Genomic DNA, 17,870 nt, shown 5'->3' on the forward strand with positions numbered 1-17,870 from the left:
AGCATGGGTCCAGGATTTAAAAAAAAAAAAAGTTGCTCGTCTTTCAAAATGCTCGTTGACCGCGTTACTCGTTAAACAAGGTTGCACTGTATAAGAAAAACAAATATGTGTCTGTGCGTATGTGTTACAGAAACCCAGATTTCTGTATTGAAGAATCACCTGCAAAATATCCAGAACTTCACATTCACATATGTAGTAATAGGATAGAAGTTTCGGGCTTACCCTGCTTTACGTCTGACACATATATAACAATTGTTACAAAGCATCTACTTTAATTACCAGGAACTGGTGATGACAAAGGAGGAAGAGTTAACCATTTCATCAAGTAAATATTAATAACCGACGAGTATTGGCAAGCATCGGAAACCAGGGCTGGCCATAGATGGAGTGATTACTGTGTTGATGGGGAAATCCTTCCCGCAGAGCCATTGTGTTCTCCCGGTGGGGGCGGCCTCCCTTTGGCCCTTCACCTTTTGATCAGCTGATCACATGTAAACAGACTTGATGGTTATTCTGCAGTCCTTTCCTCCCACACTGTGTCTGTTTTTTGAAAAGGAGAGCCGTTAACCGTCAATACTGTCAGTACATTGTTTACACTGATCATCAGTGCCCTGAGTGGAGCTGCCTATCAGTGCTACCTATCTGTGCCACCTATCAGTGCTCATCAATGCCATTTATCAGTGCCAGCTCAGCAGGGCTCTGAGCTGTGAGCGTGTCTCTCATACAGCTCAGAGCCTGCACTGACAGTTCCCCCTCCCTCGTACAGATGGGAGAGGAGAGAGCCGATCTGATCCTTCTCCTCCCTCCTCTCTTCTCCTGTGTGTGCACTACAGTAAGGCTGGATTCACACTTATGCATTTTTAGTGCTTTTTGCATTTGGCAGATTTGCACTACAGAACGTGTTCCATAGGAAACCATGTTAAAGGGGTTGTAAAGGTTGTTAAGATGAAAAAAACATCTGCGGGTTAGAGGCCCCTCGAGCCTCTCTCTCCCCCCCCCTTTACTTACCTGACCCCTTGAAAGTCCCGCACCGTGAACGCGCAGGCTTCTTGGTCGTCTTCCCGGCTTGTTCATTGGTTGATTTGAAAGCAGCACAGCCATTGGCTCACGCTGCTGTCAATCACATCCAATGTAGCAGCGCGCCAGGGGTGGGGCCGAGGGATACAGTCGGCAGCTATGGCTGCTGGCTGTATGACGGGAGCGCGCCCGCAAGAACTCAACACCATGTGAGCTCGCTCGCAAGAAGGTGTTGAGTCCTTGTGGGGGAGAGCCGAGGGACCCCAGAAGACCAGGCTCTGGGCCACTCTGTACAAATCGAGCTGCACAGTGGAGGTAAGTATTACATGCTTGTTATTTAAAAAAAAATAATAATAATTTAATGATTCTTTAAATGGACTGTAGTTCAAATCTGTTAAATGCAAAAAGCCTAAGGCCGCGTACACACGGTCGTTCCAAACCGATGAGAATGGTCCGACGGGCCATTTCCATCGGTTCACCCCTGAAGTGGCCTGATGGTCTGATGTGCGAACACACCATCGTTCCAAAAACCGATCGGGTCAGAATGCGGTGACGTCAAACACACGACGTGCTGAATAAAATGAAGTTTAATGCTTCCAAGCATGCGTCGACTTGATTCTGAGCATGCGCGGGTTTTGAACCGATGCTTTCTGTACTAACCATTGGTTTGGATCGATCGGGCAGCGGGCCATCGATTCGATTTTGGACCGAAGGACAACAGACCGATAGGCTATGCACACCATCGGTTTGGACCGATGAAACTGAACCTCGGTCCATTCTCATTGGTTTTGTCCGACCGTGTGTACGCGGCCTAAGTGTGGAACCCAGCAACTGAATGATCAAATTCAGCTGCTTAAGTTCACACTTCCCGTGGTGATCACACAAGAGGAGAGAGGCGGGAGGAGAAGGAGCAGATCAGCTCTCTCCTCTCCCATCCGTCAGAGGGAGGAGGAAGGGGGAACTGTCAGTACAGACTCTGGGCTGTATGAGAGAGACGCTCTCAGCTCAGAGTCCTGCGGCAAGCAACCTCACTGGGGTTCCCGACAGTGGCAGAACATCAGGGTCAGGTCGCAAGTGTGACCTTTGCGAGCCTGGTAGTTCCGCCACTGGTCTGTGCACAAACCTCTAGAGGGCTTTTTGAAGAAAAAAAATTCAATAAAAATATCTTTGAAAAAATAACTGAATTGTAATTGTACTGTCTATAATAATCCACCGCTGATGGATGTAAATTGTATATAAAGGATGTGGCACAGGTACTCTTGCACTTTCTTTTATTCTGTTAAATCTAGTTAGTTCTGGAGTTCCAGTGTATATAGGTTTATTGAGGATTTAACAGAAAAAAGAAAGTGCGTGCATGCTCGTGCGCGCGTGTGTGTGTGTGTGTGTGTGTTTATTAAACAGTATATTTATATATGCACACAGAAATATAGGATTGTTCGTTATTGGTGTACAGAATGATTGCACGCAATTTGGAACTTGGTATCCTGCGGCTGTCTATGTGTCTGGTCACCTTCCTCCTCTGCTCTCCCTCGTATCTGATATGAAATAACATGATTAGGTTCTGTTTTATCTCCACATGCGCTCTGACTGTCTATAATACCGGTAAATGTCTCTCTTCCCGCAGGTCTTCCTGAACAGTACTACAGCCTGACATGGTTTCTGAGCCCCATCCTCGGTTTGATATTCACTCCTCTCATTGGCTCGGCCAGTGACCGCTGCACACTTAAATGGGGCCGCCGGCGGCCCTTCATCCTCGCCCTGTGTGTTGGGGTTCTCCTGGGAGTTGCACTTTTCCTCAATGGCTCTGTTATTGGTAAGCAAATGTTTTATTCGTTTTACACGCATACTAGTAAGGCCTGAACAGCGTTGTGTATAGATACATTTAAAGGAGATTGTAAATTGATTACACAAGCCTGTCAACAATTTTATTAATTTAGCCACTTAAGGACCAGAACATTTTCCCCCTTTAACCACTTAAGACCCGAACCTTTAGGCAGCTAAAGGACCCGGGCCAGTTTTTTTGCGATTCGGCACTGCGTCGCTTTAACTGACAATTGCGCGGTCGTGCGACGTGGCTCCCAAACAAAATTGACGTCCTTTTTTCCCCACAAATAGAGCTTTCTTTTGGTGGCATTTGATCACCTCTGCGGTTTTTATTTTTTGCGCTATAAACAAAAATAGAGCGATAATTTTGAAAAAAATTCAATATTTTTTACTTTTTGCTATAATAAATATCCCCAAAAATATATATATATAAAAAAAAATGTCCTCAGTTTAGGCTGATACGTATTCTACAACATATTTTTGGTAAAAAAAAACGCAATAAGCGTTTATCGATTGGTTTGCACAAAATTTATAGCGTTTACAAAATAGGGGATAGTTTTATTGCATTTTTAACCACTTAAGGACCGGACCAATATGCTGCTAAATGACCCAAGGGGTTTTTACAATTCGGCACTGCGTCGCTTTAACAGACAATTGTGCGGTCGTGCGACATGGCTCCCAAACAAAATTGCCGTCCTTTTTTTCCCACAAATAGAGCTTTCTTTTGGTGGTATTTGATCACCTCTGCGGTTTTTATTTTTTGCGCTATAAACAAAAATAGAGCGATAATTTTCAAAAAAAATGCAATATTTTTTAGAGAAACAAGTGTATAGGTGAATGAATGACTTCCTCTCGAGCAACAGTCACTCACAATCCCATCAGAATTGTAGAATAAAAGAGTTAGCATATATCGGGAGAAGGAAACCAGTTCCTCTCCAAATATAGGGATTTTTAATGTGAGGTATGTTGCTCTTGGTATCAAAGGTAGGCGCACAAAACACAAGGTTTTTTAGTAGTATCAAAAATAGTTTAATTATATAAATATAACATTTTATAAAATTATTAACATAATGAAATATACATGATCAAGACCACATTTTCATGAGTCATAAACAAAGAAGAAAAAATTATTAGAGGAAAAGTAGATGCGAATTTGCCAACTAGTTTCGCACTAGATGTGCTTCGTCAGGGCTTGCATAATATTCCTGTTTCTTTATTACATGTAGTGGTCTGTGTATGACATAGAGATTCATCATTAATACAAGTATAATACAATAATTCAATATCTTGGATTTTGTAAGTAAATATATAACATATAAATACAAAGAAGGTATATTGCGCTTATCACTTTCGTTAAAAAACTCAAAGAACCAGGCAGAAAAGAGACTGCCTAAGTATCAACAAGAGAGAACTTGATGCAATCAGGAGATTGGCTGATACACTTCTAATCAGTGGAAGCCAGATCCACTTGATTTGGACAGGTGCGGACAATGAAATGTTTGTGAGGAGTTCACCACAAGCAAGAAGGAAGAAATATAGATGTCTGTGTGTTGTATCTATATTTCTCCGATGTCTAATTGGGAGAAATCATTAGTATATTCTAATATGCTTCTTTACAGTCAAATACACGTTTAACTCTGTATGTTCTATTTTATTATTCTTTACCAAAATTATTTATTTCTGTTTTTGAGCTCTGAACCGTCCTATTCAATATGCAGGGGGTTCTTTGATGCGAGGGGATGTTGGACTCTGCACAACTTTGGTGTGGGCAATCACGGGTCCCAACACAGGGGGCGCGGTCCCTCCGACGCCTCTCGTTCCCATCAGTATCAACAGATGGGATGCGCGCGCACAACCAGCCAATTCCTTCTATTAGGCTGGTCGGAGACTGACAGGACATGTCTCTCCCTTATGCGTTCCGGCTTACGTCATCATGCTGGAGCGCATCACCTGCGCGCGCTATCGTTTTGGGACACGTGGACCGGAAGTGATGCCAGGGGTCAGCGATGACCCTTTTCACTTCCGGTAGAGGGTTAATTTTTTAACGCCCATGAGGATCCAGCATGATATCATATATGCTTTTTTATTTATCTATTACCTTATTGTTTTTTATAAATAAACTATATTCCTTATCCATGGGGCTTCAGACTGGTGTGATTATCCACCTCCTCCTCTCATCCATTGAGCGCTGTTCCTCCAGGTTGCTCTTCACCAGTTAAAGTAGCGCAGTGCTAAATAGCAAGAAATGGCCTGGTCATGGAGGGGGATAAAATCTTCCGGAGGTCAAGTGATTAAGTCTAAATAACAGGAGCGAGCATTTAATGTCACCTTGCTAAAATAAAGTACCGTTTGTATTGGCCCAGATTCAGGTACATTTGCGCTTTATTTGCGGAGGCACAGGGTAACGATTTTGCCCTGCGCCCCTGCAAATATTTTGCGCTGCCCTCGATTCACGGAGCAGTAGCTCCGTAAATTGCGAGGGCGCGCCGGCAAAATTGCCCGGCGTAAGCGCGCGCAATGTAAATGATCCCGCCGGGGGCGGGAATCATTTAAATTAGGCGCGCTCCCGCGCCGAGCGTAGAGCGCATGCTCCGTCGGGAAACTTTCCCGACGTGCATTGCGGCAAATGACGTCGCAAGGACGTCATTTGCTTCAAAGTGAACGTGAATGGCGTCCAGCGCCATTCACGATTCACTTACGCAAACGACGTAGATTTTAAATATCGCGATGCGGGAACGTGGGTATCCTATAGCAGTGTTTCTCAACTCCAGTCCTCAGGGCGCACCAACAGGTCATGTTTTCAGGATTTCCCTCAGATGAAACTGCTGTGGTAATTACTAAGGCAGTGAAACTGATAAAATCACCTGTGCAAAATAATGGAAAGCCTGAAAACAAGACCTGTTGGTGCGCCTTGAGGACTGGAGTTGAGAAACACTGTCCTATAGCATTGGCTGCGCCTGCTATTAGGATGTGTAACCTTACGCGAAACCCGACGTACGCAAACTACGTAATTTGCGTACGCAGGGCTCGCGCAACGTTGTGAATCGGTGTTAGTATGCAATTTGCATACTATACACAGATCACAAGGGGAGCGTCCCCTAGCGGCCAACGCAAGAATGCAGCCTAAAATCTGCGTGGCATAAGAGCCTTATGCCACGCAGATTTTAGGCTGCAGTCGGCGTAACGAGCTTTCTGAATACAGAACACTCGTTACGCCCGGGCAAGTAAGCAATTACGCTGCGTAACTATGGTTAAGCAGGCGCAATTGCTCTCTGAATCCGGGCCACTGTGTTTATTTTATTGATCACATTCGGGGAAAAAGTTTTCAGTAAGAAGCTTCATTTTTTTTTTTCCTGCAAGACATATATAATCTATTGGATTTTTTTTCCCTGCGAGGAACTACAAGTCCCATCATGCCATGCAGTACCTGGATGGCGACTGGCTTGCACGCCGGTGTGCTCCGTGTCTTGCTGAGCACAGGAAGTTCTGCCAGCGCTTGGCATGAGAACTCTCTAGGAGCTCGTTCACAGGGAGACATTTCCTGTTGTGAGCCATTTTTCCTTTTATTGCATATCTCACAATACTTCCTGTTTCCAGTATTATTTCAAATATTATCTCCTTTCACATTCTCTGTTCTTCAATAAGACCTGAATCCAGCCTGGTGTGGGAAGAAACAACAAATAACCGGCGCGGTGTGACAGATCGCCATCTCTTCCTGCTACTAGTGACACTCTGTACACACCGTATGGAGACACGCCAAGACACTGGATGCAGTACCTGGGGGGCGTTTACATCAATCCCGACATGAAACCAAATCATTTTATAAAATACTTTTTTTTTATGGTCCTTTAACCAGTTCGCACCCGTGACAATTCTGGCATTTCTCTCCTACATGTAAAAATCTCTATTGTTTTGCTATAAAATTACTTAGAAACCCCCAAACATTTATATACCATATATACTCGAGACATTGTCACCACCTCCCACTAGGTACACTCATCCAACATTGGTTCTCTCCTCTGCTAGGCACACTCACCCAACCAGGGATGGACTGGCCATTGGGACTACAGGGAGTTTCCCGGTGGGCCGATGGCTCAGTGGGCCGGCTTCAGTGACAGCGGACCGCCGCCCCCCTCTGCTCCTCTGTCTCTCCCTTCCCGCAGCGCTCAACCCCTCTCCCTGCCCACAGCGCTCACCTGGGGGGAACAAAGAAGCAGGGGGAGGACCAGAGGAGCAGGGGGGACGACAGAGTAGCATGGGGGTGGGGACAGACAGCTGACTCAACAGCTATGGCCTGGGAGTTTCTCACTTCTGCCTAATCTGGTCCCATAAGGGGGGGCACCAAACGTATTCTTTGCCCCGGGAGAAATAATGTCTAGCTTCCCCACTGGTACTGCCTATAAGAGTACCAGTACCAGTCGTTCTACTCTAATAAAGTAGAATGGCTAGTGAAGGGGGAGAGGGGGCTTGGGTGGCCGGGGGGGTGCCGGAGTTGTCCGGCCACCGTGGGAGAGACCTGTCAAAGTAGGCCAGTCTGGATGAAGTCCAGGGCCAAATTTTTGTCCCAGTCCAGCCCTGCACCCAACATTACCTCTTCCATTTCGCTCGACCCACTCACTAACATTGCTCCTTACACCAGGCTCACTCACCCAATATTGCCTGTCCACTCACCCAACCTTGCCTCTCCCCTTTTCTTGGCCAGATCGCTAACATTGAATCCCTTTGGCAGGCTCACACCCCCACTGGCAGGTCTGCTAAAATATTAACTAGAGCCTTATGTGACCACAACCAGCATATGCACCTTAGTCCAGTTTACAAAAAGGTAGGTACAAATTTAGAAATACCATAGTAGCATTTACTTAAATGCCTTATCTGACATTCTTCTTATAATTTCATACATTAACCATTCTTACATATGTGGTTTTGTAAATGCCACTTCTAGTGGTCCCTTGTGTAACATACGTGGATTCGTAAATACTCTCTCTGGTGGTTGTCCATATATTGGGCAGTATGGCTAGCATGCTTGCATAATGACTGCAGAGCTAAACTTGGTCAATTTTCTTTGTAAGGCCGCGTACACACCATCGGACCAAAACGATGAAAATGGACCGAAGTTCAGTTTCATCGGTCCAAACCGTCCGTGTGTACGGCCCATCGGTCTTTTGTCCTTCGGACAAAAATTAGAGAACTTGCTTTAAAATCGAACCGATGGACTGCTGACCGATAGGTCCAAACCGATGGTTAGTACACAAAAGCATCGGTTCAAAACCCGCACATGCTCAGAATCAAGTCGACGCATGCTTGGAAGCATTGAACTTCGTTTTTTTTTGCACATCGTGTGTTTTACGTCACCGCGTTCTGACCTGATCGGTTTTTGGAACGATGGTGTGTACGCACATCAGACCATCAGTCTGCTTCAGCGGTGAACCGATGAAAACGGTCCGTCGGACCATTCTCATCGGAAGTATCGACCGTGTGTACGCGGCCTTAAAGATGAGCTTGGGTGTCTGTAGAACTCCTCACTAGTGCTCTTTTTTTTTTTTGTCTCTAATAAGTTGCAGGCCAGATCATTCACACCCACAGCTCACCTTTTTGTTTACGTGAGCTGTGGGGTGGGAATGGCCCAGCCTGTAGGTCATTGGAGTAAACAAAAGTGTGCAAATTTTCAGTTTACTTGGGGGACAGTTTGGAGGACGCCTAAGCTCATCACTACTCTTTACCTAATGTAGTAAGCCCCATGTAGTCTCTTAGTCAATCTAGGTCAGTGATGTCGAACCTTGGCACCCCAGATGTTTTGGAACTACATTTCCCATGATGCTCCACTACACTGCAGGAGTGCATGAGCATCATGGGAAATGTAGTTCTAAAACATCTGGGGTGCCAAGGTTTGCCATCACTGATCTTACACAGAGTACCCTCTCCTCACCCATATGGGACCACAGTAGGCCAAGCCCTGATTATCATCACCATCCTGACAGAGAAAGGGAAGTGAATCACATGTTCTCAAGTTGAAGTGCGGGATGGTGTTTTCACTCTAGCACTAGAATTATTGCTCTCGCTGTAACGTTTGCGACGATACTTCACATGGGTGGTGCAAGCACTGTTTTCATACGGGGGCGCAACCTGATTATGTGTTCACTTCTGCTTGCGAGCACGAGGGGACAGGAGCACCAGATCCACCAGACTCACTCACCCAACTTGGTCTCTCCCCTCCACTAGGCCCACTTACCCAACATTCTCTCCTCTCCACTAGGCCCACTCACTCAACATTTTCTCCCCTCCACTAGACCCACTTAATCAACATTCTCTCCCCTCCACTAGGCCCACTAACCCAACATTTTCTCCCCTCCACTAGACCCACTTAATCAACATTCTCTCCCCTCCACTAGGCCCACTTACCCAACATTCTCTCCCCTCCACTAGCCCCACTCACCCAACATTCTCTCCCCTCCACTAGGCCCACTAACCCAACATTGTCACCACTGCCCCCGCTAGGTACACTCTCCCAGCATTGGCTCTCTCCTCTGCTAGGCACACTCACCAGCCCCATGCAGTCTCTTAGTCAATCTAGGTGGACCTTACACAGAGTACCCCCTCCCCACCCCTATGTAATCGCACTAGGCAAAGCCCTGATTACCATCACCATCCTGTTAGAGAAAGGGAAGGGAATCGCACGTTCTCTCGTTGAAGTGCGGGGAGGTTTTCACTCCTGGTGGGTGGTGCAGTGGAGGAGTGAAAAAAAGGTATTTTCTGCCTGGAATGGGGTATTAACTGAACCTTTTGGTTGCTCTGTATTGCCAAAGCACAGGTTTACTGTCATGGACTGTGTGCATGGGTGCTGAGTGTGTTGGGGTGCATTGGGTTCATTGATGTCTACAGAACTGTGACCACTTTGTACTCTTGTCTTCTGCAGGTTTGGCCATTGGGGACGTTCCTGATAAACAGCCTATCGGCATCGTTCTCACAGTGCTGGGTGTTGTGGTTTTAGACTTTTCTGCCGATGCCACCGAAGGGCCAATCCGCGCATACCTGCTGGATGTGGCAGACAACGAAGAGCAGGACATGGCACTTAATATTCACGCCTTCTCAGCTGGTACGTACCTCAATCGTTATATGCTTCCTGGCATTGGACAAGGAGAACTTTTGCATAGCGAGTCCATGTAAAACATTGCATTAAAATTGTGTGCATGGAGGTTTTTCCCATTAGCTAAGGTGCAACTCCAATGAAAACTTTATGTCAGGCAAAAAAAAATTGGCCAATTTGCTACAGCAAGGGAGAAAATTCCTTCCTGATCCCCCGAGAGGCAATCGGATTTTACCCAGATCAACTTTACCTATAAATGTCAGTACCCAGATATATTCTGTACATTTAGGAAATAATCCAGGTCTTTCTTAAAGCAATCTACTAAGCTGGCCAGAACCACCTCTGGAGGGAGTCTGTTCCACATTTTCACAGCTCTTACTGTGAAGAAACCTTTCCGTATTTGGAGATGAAGGCCCGGATTCACAAAGCACTTACGCCGTCGTATCTATGCGCCGTGCCCACTGAGATACGCCTGAAAATAGGCTTCATCCGACCAACGTAACTTGCCTACGCCGGCGTATCGTGGGCGAATATTTACAATGGACTCATTTGTCGCACCCATTGATTTTCTATTCACATATGCAAATGAGGGAGATACGCCGATTCACGAACGTACGTACGTCCGACGAAGTGCGCGTAAAGTTCTACATCCGGCGTAAAGTTATGCCCCATAAAGGAGGTGTAACTCAGCAGCATCCATGCAAATGGCTGCACCAGGGAACACAAGCCAACGTATTTTACGTAGTTTACGCAGGACGTGAATATGACTAGGCGTAGGTTACGTTCACGCCGTAGGCAGTGATCCGGCGTATCTTAGGGAGTAGTTCCAACGTGATTCTGAGCATGCGCACTGGGAAGCGTCCACGGGACGGCGCATGCGCCGTTCATTATACGTATCTGTCTGAGACTCAGCCCATCATTTGCATGGGGTCACGCCTCATTTGCATGACTCACACCCACTTCCAGATACGCCGGCTTACGCCTAGGAAACCCAGCGCAGAGTTGGCAGCACTGGCTTTGTGAATCCAGTGCTTGCCTCTCTGAGCTACGTCGGCGTAGCGTAAAGGAGATACGCTACGGCGGCATAAATATGCGCCGATGTGTGTGAATCCGGGCTGAAATTCTCTTTAAAGAGTGCCCCCTTGTTCACTGTATGGACCTCTTATATATTTGTACATGTTGATCATATCCCCCCTTATTCTCCTCTTCTCCTCTAATCTTTCCTCATAGCTGAGCTCCTCCATGCCTCTTATCAGTTTGGTTGCCCTTCTCTGCACTTTCTCCAGTTCCCCGATATCCTTTTTGAGAGCTGGGGCCCAAAACTGAACTGCATATTCCAGATGAGGTCTTACTAATGATTTGTACAGGGGGGGGGGGGGCAAAATGATATCTCTCTCTCTCTGGAGTCCATACCTCTCTATATACAAGAAAGGACTTTGCTCGCTTTGGAAACCGCAGCTTGGCATTGCATGTTATTATTGAGCTTATGATCAACTAAAACCCCCCCCCCCCCCCCCCCAGATCCTTCTCCACTGTGGGAAGGTTGTGTAGTGATGTGGTGGACTGTAAAGCAAGAAATGTCATGATGAAGAAGTGTTTAGTGATAACACCAGTAATGTCTTTCGTGCAACCTGTGAGATAACAGATGTAAAACACGGATTAGCTGGGCGGCTGTAGGCAAAGCAATCGATGGTGAGGGTGACTGGATGCAAAGTTGTCCACATGGACACGCTTACCACTGCTAGATCTGCATCCAGAGGAAGTGACAAGTTGTCACGGAACATGTCATTGGTGTTATCAACAAATACTTCTTCATCATGAAGAGATTGGTCAGGAGTCAGGACCATTTCTTCTTTTATGGTCCACCACATAACTACACTTCCTTTCCATGATGGACGGCTCTGTGACATCGGACATCAGGTTTCTTTCCATCTCCACTCAGGTGGATCTAGGATTGAGTATTGAATGTGACCATGTCTACACATGCGTGGAAACAGACACAAGCGCATCTATGATGCATTTATTAGTTGGTCACTCGGAACCTCAACAGACCGAAGTCATATTTTCCTCATATTTACATTTTTTATATGATCTGTCCTCTTGTACCATAATAAATACTAGCATATCAAAGATCATGGCTTTTGGGATTTTAAAAGTAAGGTGCAAAATTACGTAAAAAATGTTCGTATTTTTTCACCTTAATGCATCCTATGCATTAAGGTGAAAAAACATCTGGCAATCACGGGCGACCAGCCCTCCCGTTTTACTTACCTGAGCCCACTCTCACCTTCTCGGCTCTTCGATACGCCAAAATTAGACTAAGATCCGACTGGCGTAAGTCTCTTACGCCATCGTATGTTAGTTGCATATTTACACTGGCCGCTAGGTGGCGCTTCCGTCGATTTACGCAAGGAATATGCTAATTAGGTAGATACGCCGATTCAGAAACGTACGTCCGCCCGGCGCCTTTTTTTTTACGTCGTTTACATTCGGCTTTTTCCGGCGTAAAGTTACCCCTGCTATATGAGGCGTATCCTATGTTAATTATGGACGTCGTTCCCGCGTCGAATTTTGAAAATGTTACATCGTTTGCGTAAGTCGTTCGCGAATAGGGCTGTATGTAAGTTACGTTCACGTCTAAAGCAATGACGATTTGCGGCGTAATTTCGAGCATGCGCACTGGGATTCTTTCACGAACGGCGCATGTTCGTAAAAAACGTCAAGTACGCGGGGGCACATGTAATTTAAATAAAACACGCCCACATCATCTACATTTGAATTAGGCGGGCTTACACCGGACCACATACGTTACGCCGCCCTAACTTAGGGCGCAAGTTCTTTCTGAATACGGAACTTGCGCCCTAATTTACGGCGGCGTAACGTATCTGAGATACGTTACGCCCCGCTGATAGATACACCAATGTATCTGAATCCGGGCCTCTGTGTCTATGAACGCTGAGTGTATGACACAACAGCGCGTCTGCAAGGTAACCCCCTCAGGAGAGAGCTTCTCAGAGGGGGTTATGTATTCCAGAGAGGAGCCGAGAGAGCTGCAGTGGGACCCCACAGTGGAGGTAAGTATGAGATGTTTGTTGTTTTTTTTTTTTTTAATGGACCTTTACAAACACTTTAAAGACATAAAAACATGTCCGATATGATCAAACAATACATAGGCAGGCGCAAACTGATTAGATCTCTACATGTTTCGCCAAACCAATGACTTCTTCAGGAGAATTGTTATCAGGCACTGTACAAATGATCACTAGAGAGTCAAAAAATCTAAAAGATTTTTTTAAGAGATAAAAATATTTTGAGAGACAGAAATATTTTGCATACAACAATATAATAAATACTACACTAGAAGGGTTCTACTGCCCACCTTCTTCTTTTCTCCTGTGATTATTCCGTAAGCCACATGATAACGTTGAAACCTTTTTAATCTTTTCCAAATAGAGTTGGGAAGAGTGAAAATGTTTATTTGGTTTTTATTGCTGTCTGTGTTTCTGTTGGGGAGATAACAGTCCATATTCCACGGGGCTCCCTCTTCCCCCGGCCTCTGGGCCAATAGGAGAGAGGAGTGGGCCTCGCACATGCGTAGTAGGGTTCCCGACGTAAAGCCGAACGGCTACACTGCCGGGTTCCCTTACCCGCAATGGCGATGGCAGCACCCGACATCTGATGGAAACATTTTTTTTTTCTGGGGCGGACCACCGCTTTAAGCAAAATTTGGGGTATGATAGTAACCAATATTGAGAGATTATGTCGCTTATATTAAATGGAGACATTGAGCCTTTAGTTACATTGTTAATCTGGCTAAAAAAAAAGACACAAGTCCATCCAGTAAAGTTTTACTTTAACCACTTGCCGACCGCTGCACACCGATATATGTCGGCAGAATGGCAGCGGTGGGCAAATGGAAGTACCTGTACCTCCCCTTTAAGAAGTCGTGCGCCCTGCCGCACTCTGTGACCGTGCCTGCGGGCCCCGCACACTCGATGTTCGCCGGCTGCCCGCGATCATGTCTTGGAGCAGCAGAACGGGGAGATGCCTATGTAAACAAGGCATTTCCCTGTTCTGCCTAGTGACAGGACACTGATCGTCTGCTCCCTGTCATCGGGAGCAGTGATCAGTGTCGTGTCACTTGTAGCCCAGCCCCCACACAGTTAGAATTACTCCCTAGGACACACTTAACCCCTTCCTTGCCCCCTAGTAATCAGTGCATTTTTATAGTACTGATCGCTGTATAAATGTCAATGGTCCCAAAATAGTGTCAAAAGTGTCCGATGTGTCCACCGCAATGTTGCAGTCACGATAAAAATCGCTGATTGACGTCACTACTAGTAAAAAATTGTAATAATGCCATAAAACTATCCCCTATTTTGTAGACGTTAACCAATCAATATAAGCTTATTGCAATTTATTTGAATTTTTTTACCAAAAATATGTAGAAGAATACGTATCGGGCCTAAAAACATTTTTAGATATATATTTTTGGGGGATATTTATTATAGCAAAAAGTAAAAGATAATGGCCCGGATTCACAGAGTGTGGGCACAAATTACGCCGCCGTAGAGTAACCAATGTACGCTACGCCAACGCAGCGCAGAGAGGCAAGCACTGCATTCAGCAAGCCAGTGCTCCCAACGCTGCGCCAGCGTGGCATGGGATTCGAAGGCGTAAGCCGGCGTAGGTGGAAGTGGGCGTGACCCATGCAAATGAGGCGTGACCCCATGCAAATGATGGTCCGAGCGCCAGACAGATACGTATCACGAACTGCGCATGTGCCGTGACGTGGACGCATTCCCCTGCGCATGCTCACAACCACGTCGGAACAACTGCCTAAACTACCCTGGATCACTGCGTACGGCGTGAACATAACCTACGCCCAGCCAGACACACGTCCAACGTAAAACACGCCGGCTTGTGTTCCCTGGTGCAGACCTTTGCATGTCTGCTGCTGAGTTGCACCCCCTTTATGGGGAATAACTTTACGCCGGACGTACAACTTACGCGCACCTCGTGTCGGGCGCACGCAGGTTCGTGAATTGCCGACGTACAACTTGCGCACACCTCGCGTAGCCGTGTGAATCGCTGTATTTCCCTCATTTGCATGTTTGAATGACTAATCAATGGGAGCGGAACCATTCACCCAGCCTAAATGTGCGCCCACCCTACGCCGGCGTAAGCAAGCTACGTCGGCGGGGTGTAGTCTGGTTTTAGGCGCATATCGGTTTGTGGGTCTGGCGCACAGATACGACGGCGCACATTTTCACTTACATCAGCGTAACTTGTTATACGTCGGCGTAAGTGCTTTGTGAATCCGGGCCATTGTGTTTTCAAAAAAATTTCACTCTATTTTTGTTTATAGCGCAAAAAATAAAAACCGCAGAGGTGATCAAATGCCACCAAAAGAAATCTCTATTTGTGGGGAAAAAAGGACGTCAATTTTGTTTGGGTGCCATGTCGCACGACCACGCAATTGTCAGTTAAAGCGATGCAGTGCCGAATCGATTTCAATATGAAATTAGCATGCAAAAAAAACAGACGGTCATTCGTCCGATAATCTCATCGTGTGTACGGGGCTGAAGTCCCAGAGCACCTGGGGTGAGTTCTGCAACAGTCTATGGTGACGGGTTCTCTTAAAAGAAGATAGTCATACAAGAGGCTCCGGGGTCTGAACATGCAAATTCAGATTTAGATAAACATTGTGGTGTTCTCGCCGCAGTATAATTTCCTCTTGGCAGACGCGACTGTTTATATGTAATGTCTGCGACACTTCTTCTTCTATTGTCTTTTTGGCAGCACATTTTTTGCAGACCTGCTCTGTGATTTATCATAGGCATTGCCTCTTCCTATTCCCTGTAGTAGCCTGGTGTCTCCACCAATGTCCCCCATCAAAGCACACCTGCCTAAGAGAAATATAGTACAAAAAAAATAAATATATATATATACACCGTATTTATCAATGTATAACGCGCACTTTTTTTCCCTTAAAATCAGGGGGAAATCGTGGGTGCGCGTTATACGCCGATCCTGTCTTTGTCGGCTGTCTCAGAGCGCCGCCGACAAAGACCGAGCCGAGCCAAGCCAAGTGTACTGGGCACTCGGCTAGGCTCGGCTCCGCCCGCAGCCACGCGAGAGCAGCCGATCACACCGGAAATCCAGCTCTGCACAGGTGCCAAACTCAAACAGACGGACGCCGGACAAGGCCGACCGATGGACGCCGGGCAAGACAGCAGACTGACACCGACAAGGCTGGACGGACCCCGCTCAAGGCCGCAGACGGACGCCGGACAAGGCCCCGATGGAAGCCGGGCAAGACAGCAGACGGACACCGACAAGGCTGGACGGACCCCGCGCAAGGCCGCAGACGGACACCGGACAAGGCCCCGATGGACGCGAGGCAAGACAGCAGACGGACACCGACAAGGCTGGACGGACCCCGCTCAAGGCCGCAGACAGACGCCGGACAAGGCCCAGATGGAAGCCGGGCAAGACAGCAGACGTACACCGACAATGCTGGATGGACCCCGCGCAAGGCCGCAGACGGACGCCGGACAAGGCCCCGATGGACGCCGGGCAAGACAGCAGACGGACACCGACAATGCTGGACGGATCCCGCGCGAGGCCGCAGACGGATGACGGACAAGGCCGCTGATGGACGCCGGGCAAGACATCCAAAATGTATGTTTTTTTCCTTAAACTTCCCTTCTAAACTTGGGGTGCGCGTTATACGCCGGCGCGCGCTATACCCCGATAAATACGGTATATATATATTATATAGCACTACCCCCTAAGGAGCTGCTGAATATTTCTGGGTCCTGTCGTTACTCTACCTTTCAACCCCAGTGCTGAGTACATGACTATAATGGGAAATGCATAACAGATGCGAGCACCTGTCACCAGTTTAATATTTTTCCAATGCTTTAATAAAAGAACCTTGAAGTAGCAGTAGGATAGATGGTTAGGGGAGGTTTCAGATACCTTTAGCAGATTACTGATGGATTCCTCAGATTCAAAGGACAAAAACAACTTTCTTTCAGCAGATCTTGGTTACCCGGATAGGCCTCTCACACAGACCTAGCAGCCGGTAGGGTTTCCCTGGATAATCCTCTCTCACAGGACTTTGTAGAACAGCTTCACAGTACCACAAACTTTAAGCCGACCCGGCAGTACTGTGAAGGTAGATTAGCTTAGGTGCGTCCCCCAACCGAGTCACCAGGCCCTTCCTGAGAGACCAGCCTTCATCTTGGCTCTCTCCAGCAAAGAGTCCTCCCCTGGATCTCCTCAGCTTGGCTTGGCTTCTTCCATGCAGGCAAGACAGCCTAGGACCACCTCCGGATTAGTAGGCCCCAGACAGGCTTCTGGACCTACTTGCAGAACTTGCAGCAGCAGAGCCTCGGGCCAGCAGGGTCCAGAGGTCAGAAGAGAACGTAAGCACAGCCTCGGGCCAGCAGGCCTGAGGTCAGAAGAGAGCGTAAGCACAGCCTCGGGCCAGCAGGGCCCCGAGGTCAGAAGAGAACGTAAGCACAGCCTCGGGCCAGCAGGGCCCCGAGGTCAGAAGAGAACGTAAGCACAGCCTCGGGCCAGCAGGGCCCCGAGGTCAGAAGAGAACGTAAGCACAGCCTCGGGCCAGCAGGGCCCCGAGGTCAGAAGAGAACGTAAGCACAGCCTCGGACCAGCAGGGTCCCGAGGTCAGAAGAGAACGTAAGCAAAGCCTCGGGCCAGCAGGGTCCCAAGGTCAGAAGAGAACGTAAGCACAGTCTCGGGCCAGCAGGCCCCGAGGTCAGAAGAGAACGTAAGCACAGCCTCGGGCCAGCAGGGCCCCGAGGTCAGAAGAGAACGTAAGCACAGCCTCGAACCAGCAGGGCCCCGAGGTCAGAAGAGAACGTAAGCACAGTCACGGGCCAGCAGGGCCCCGAGGTCAGAAGAGAACGTAAGCACA

General features: G+C 47.3%; 1 protein-coding gene across 2 annotated transcripts in view; it reads left to right on the forward strand.

The window, feature by feature from the left end:
- Positions 1 to 17,870, forward strand: part of SLC45A4 (solute carrier family 45 member 4) — a 213,221-nt gene that overhangs the window by 172,767 nt on the left and 22,584 nt on the right. For both annotated transcript variants that reach the window (XM_040355042.1, XM_040355041.1), the window contains exons 3-4: positions 2,642 to 2,830; positions 9,755 to 9,934. In XM_040355042.1, the coding sequence (XP_040210976.1) occupies positions 2,642 to 2,830; positions 9,755 to 9,934 (369 nt within the window). The remainder of the gene's footprint in view (positions 1 to 2,641; positions 2,831 to 9,754; positions 9,935 to 17,870) is intronic.

Source organism: Rana temporaria, chromosome 5 (assembly GCF_905171775.1).
Source record: "Rana temporaria chromosome 5, aRanTem1.1, whole genome shotgun sequence".
Taxonomy (NCBI): Eukaryota; Metazoa; Chordata; class Amphibia; order Anura; family Ranidae; genus Rana; species Rana temporaria.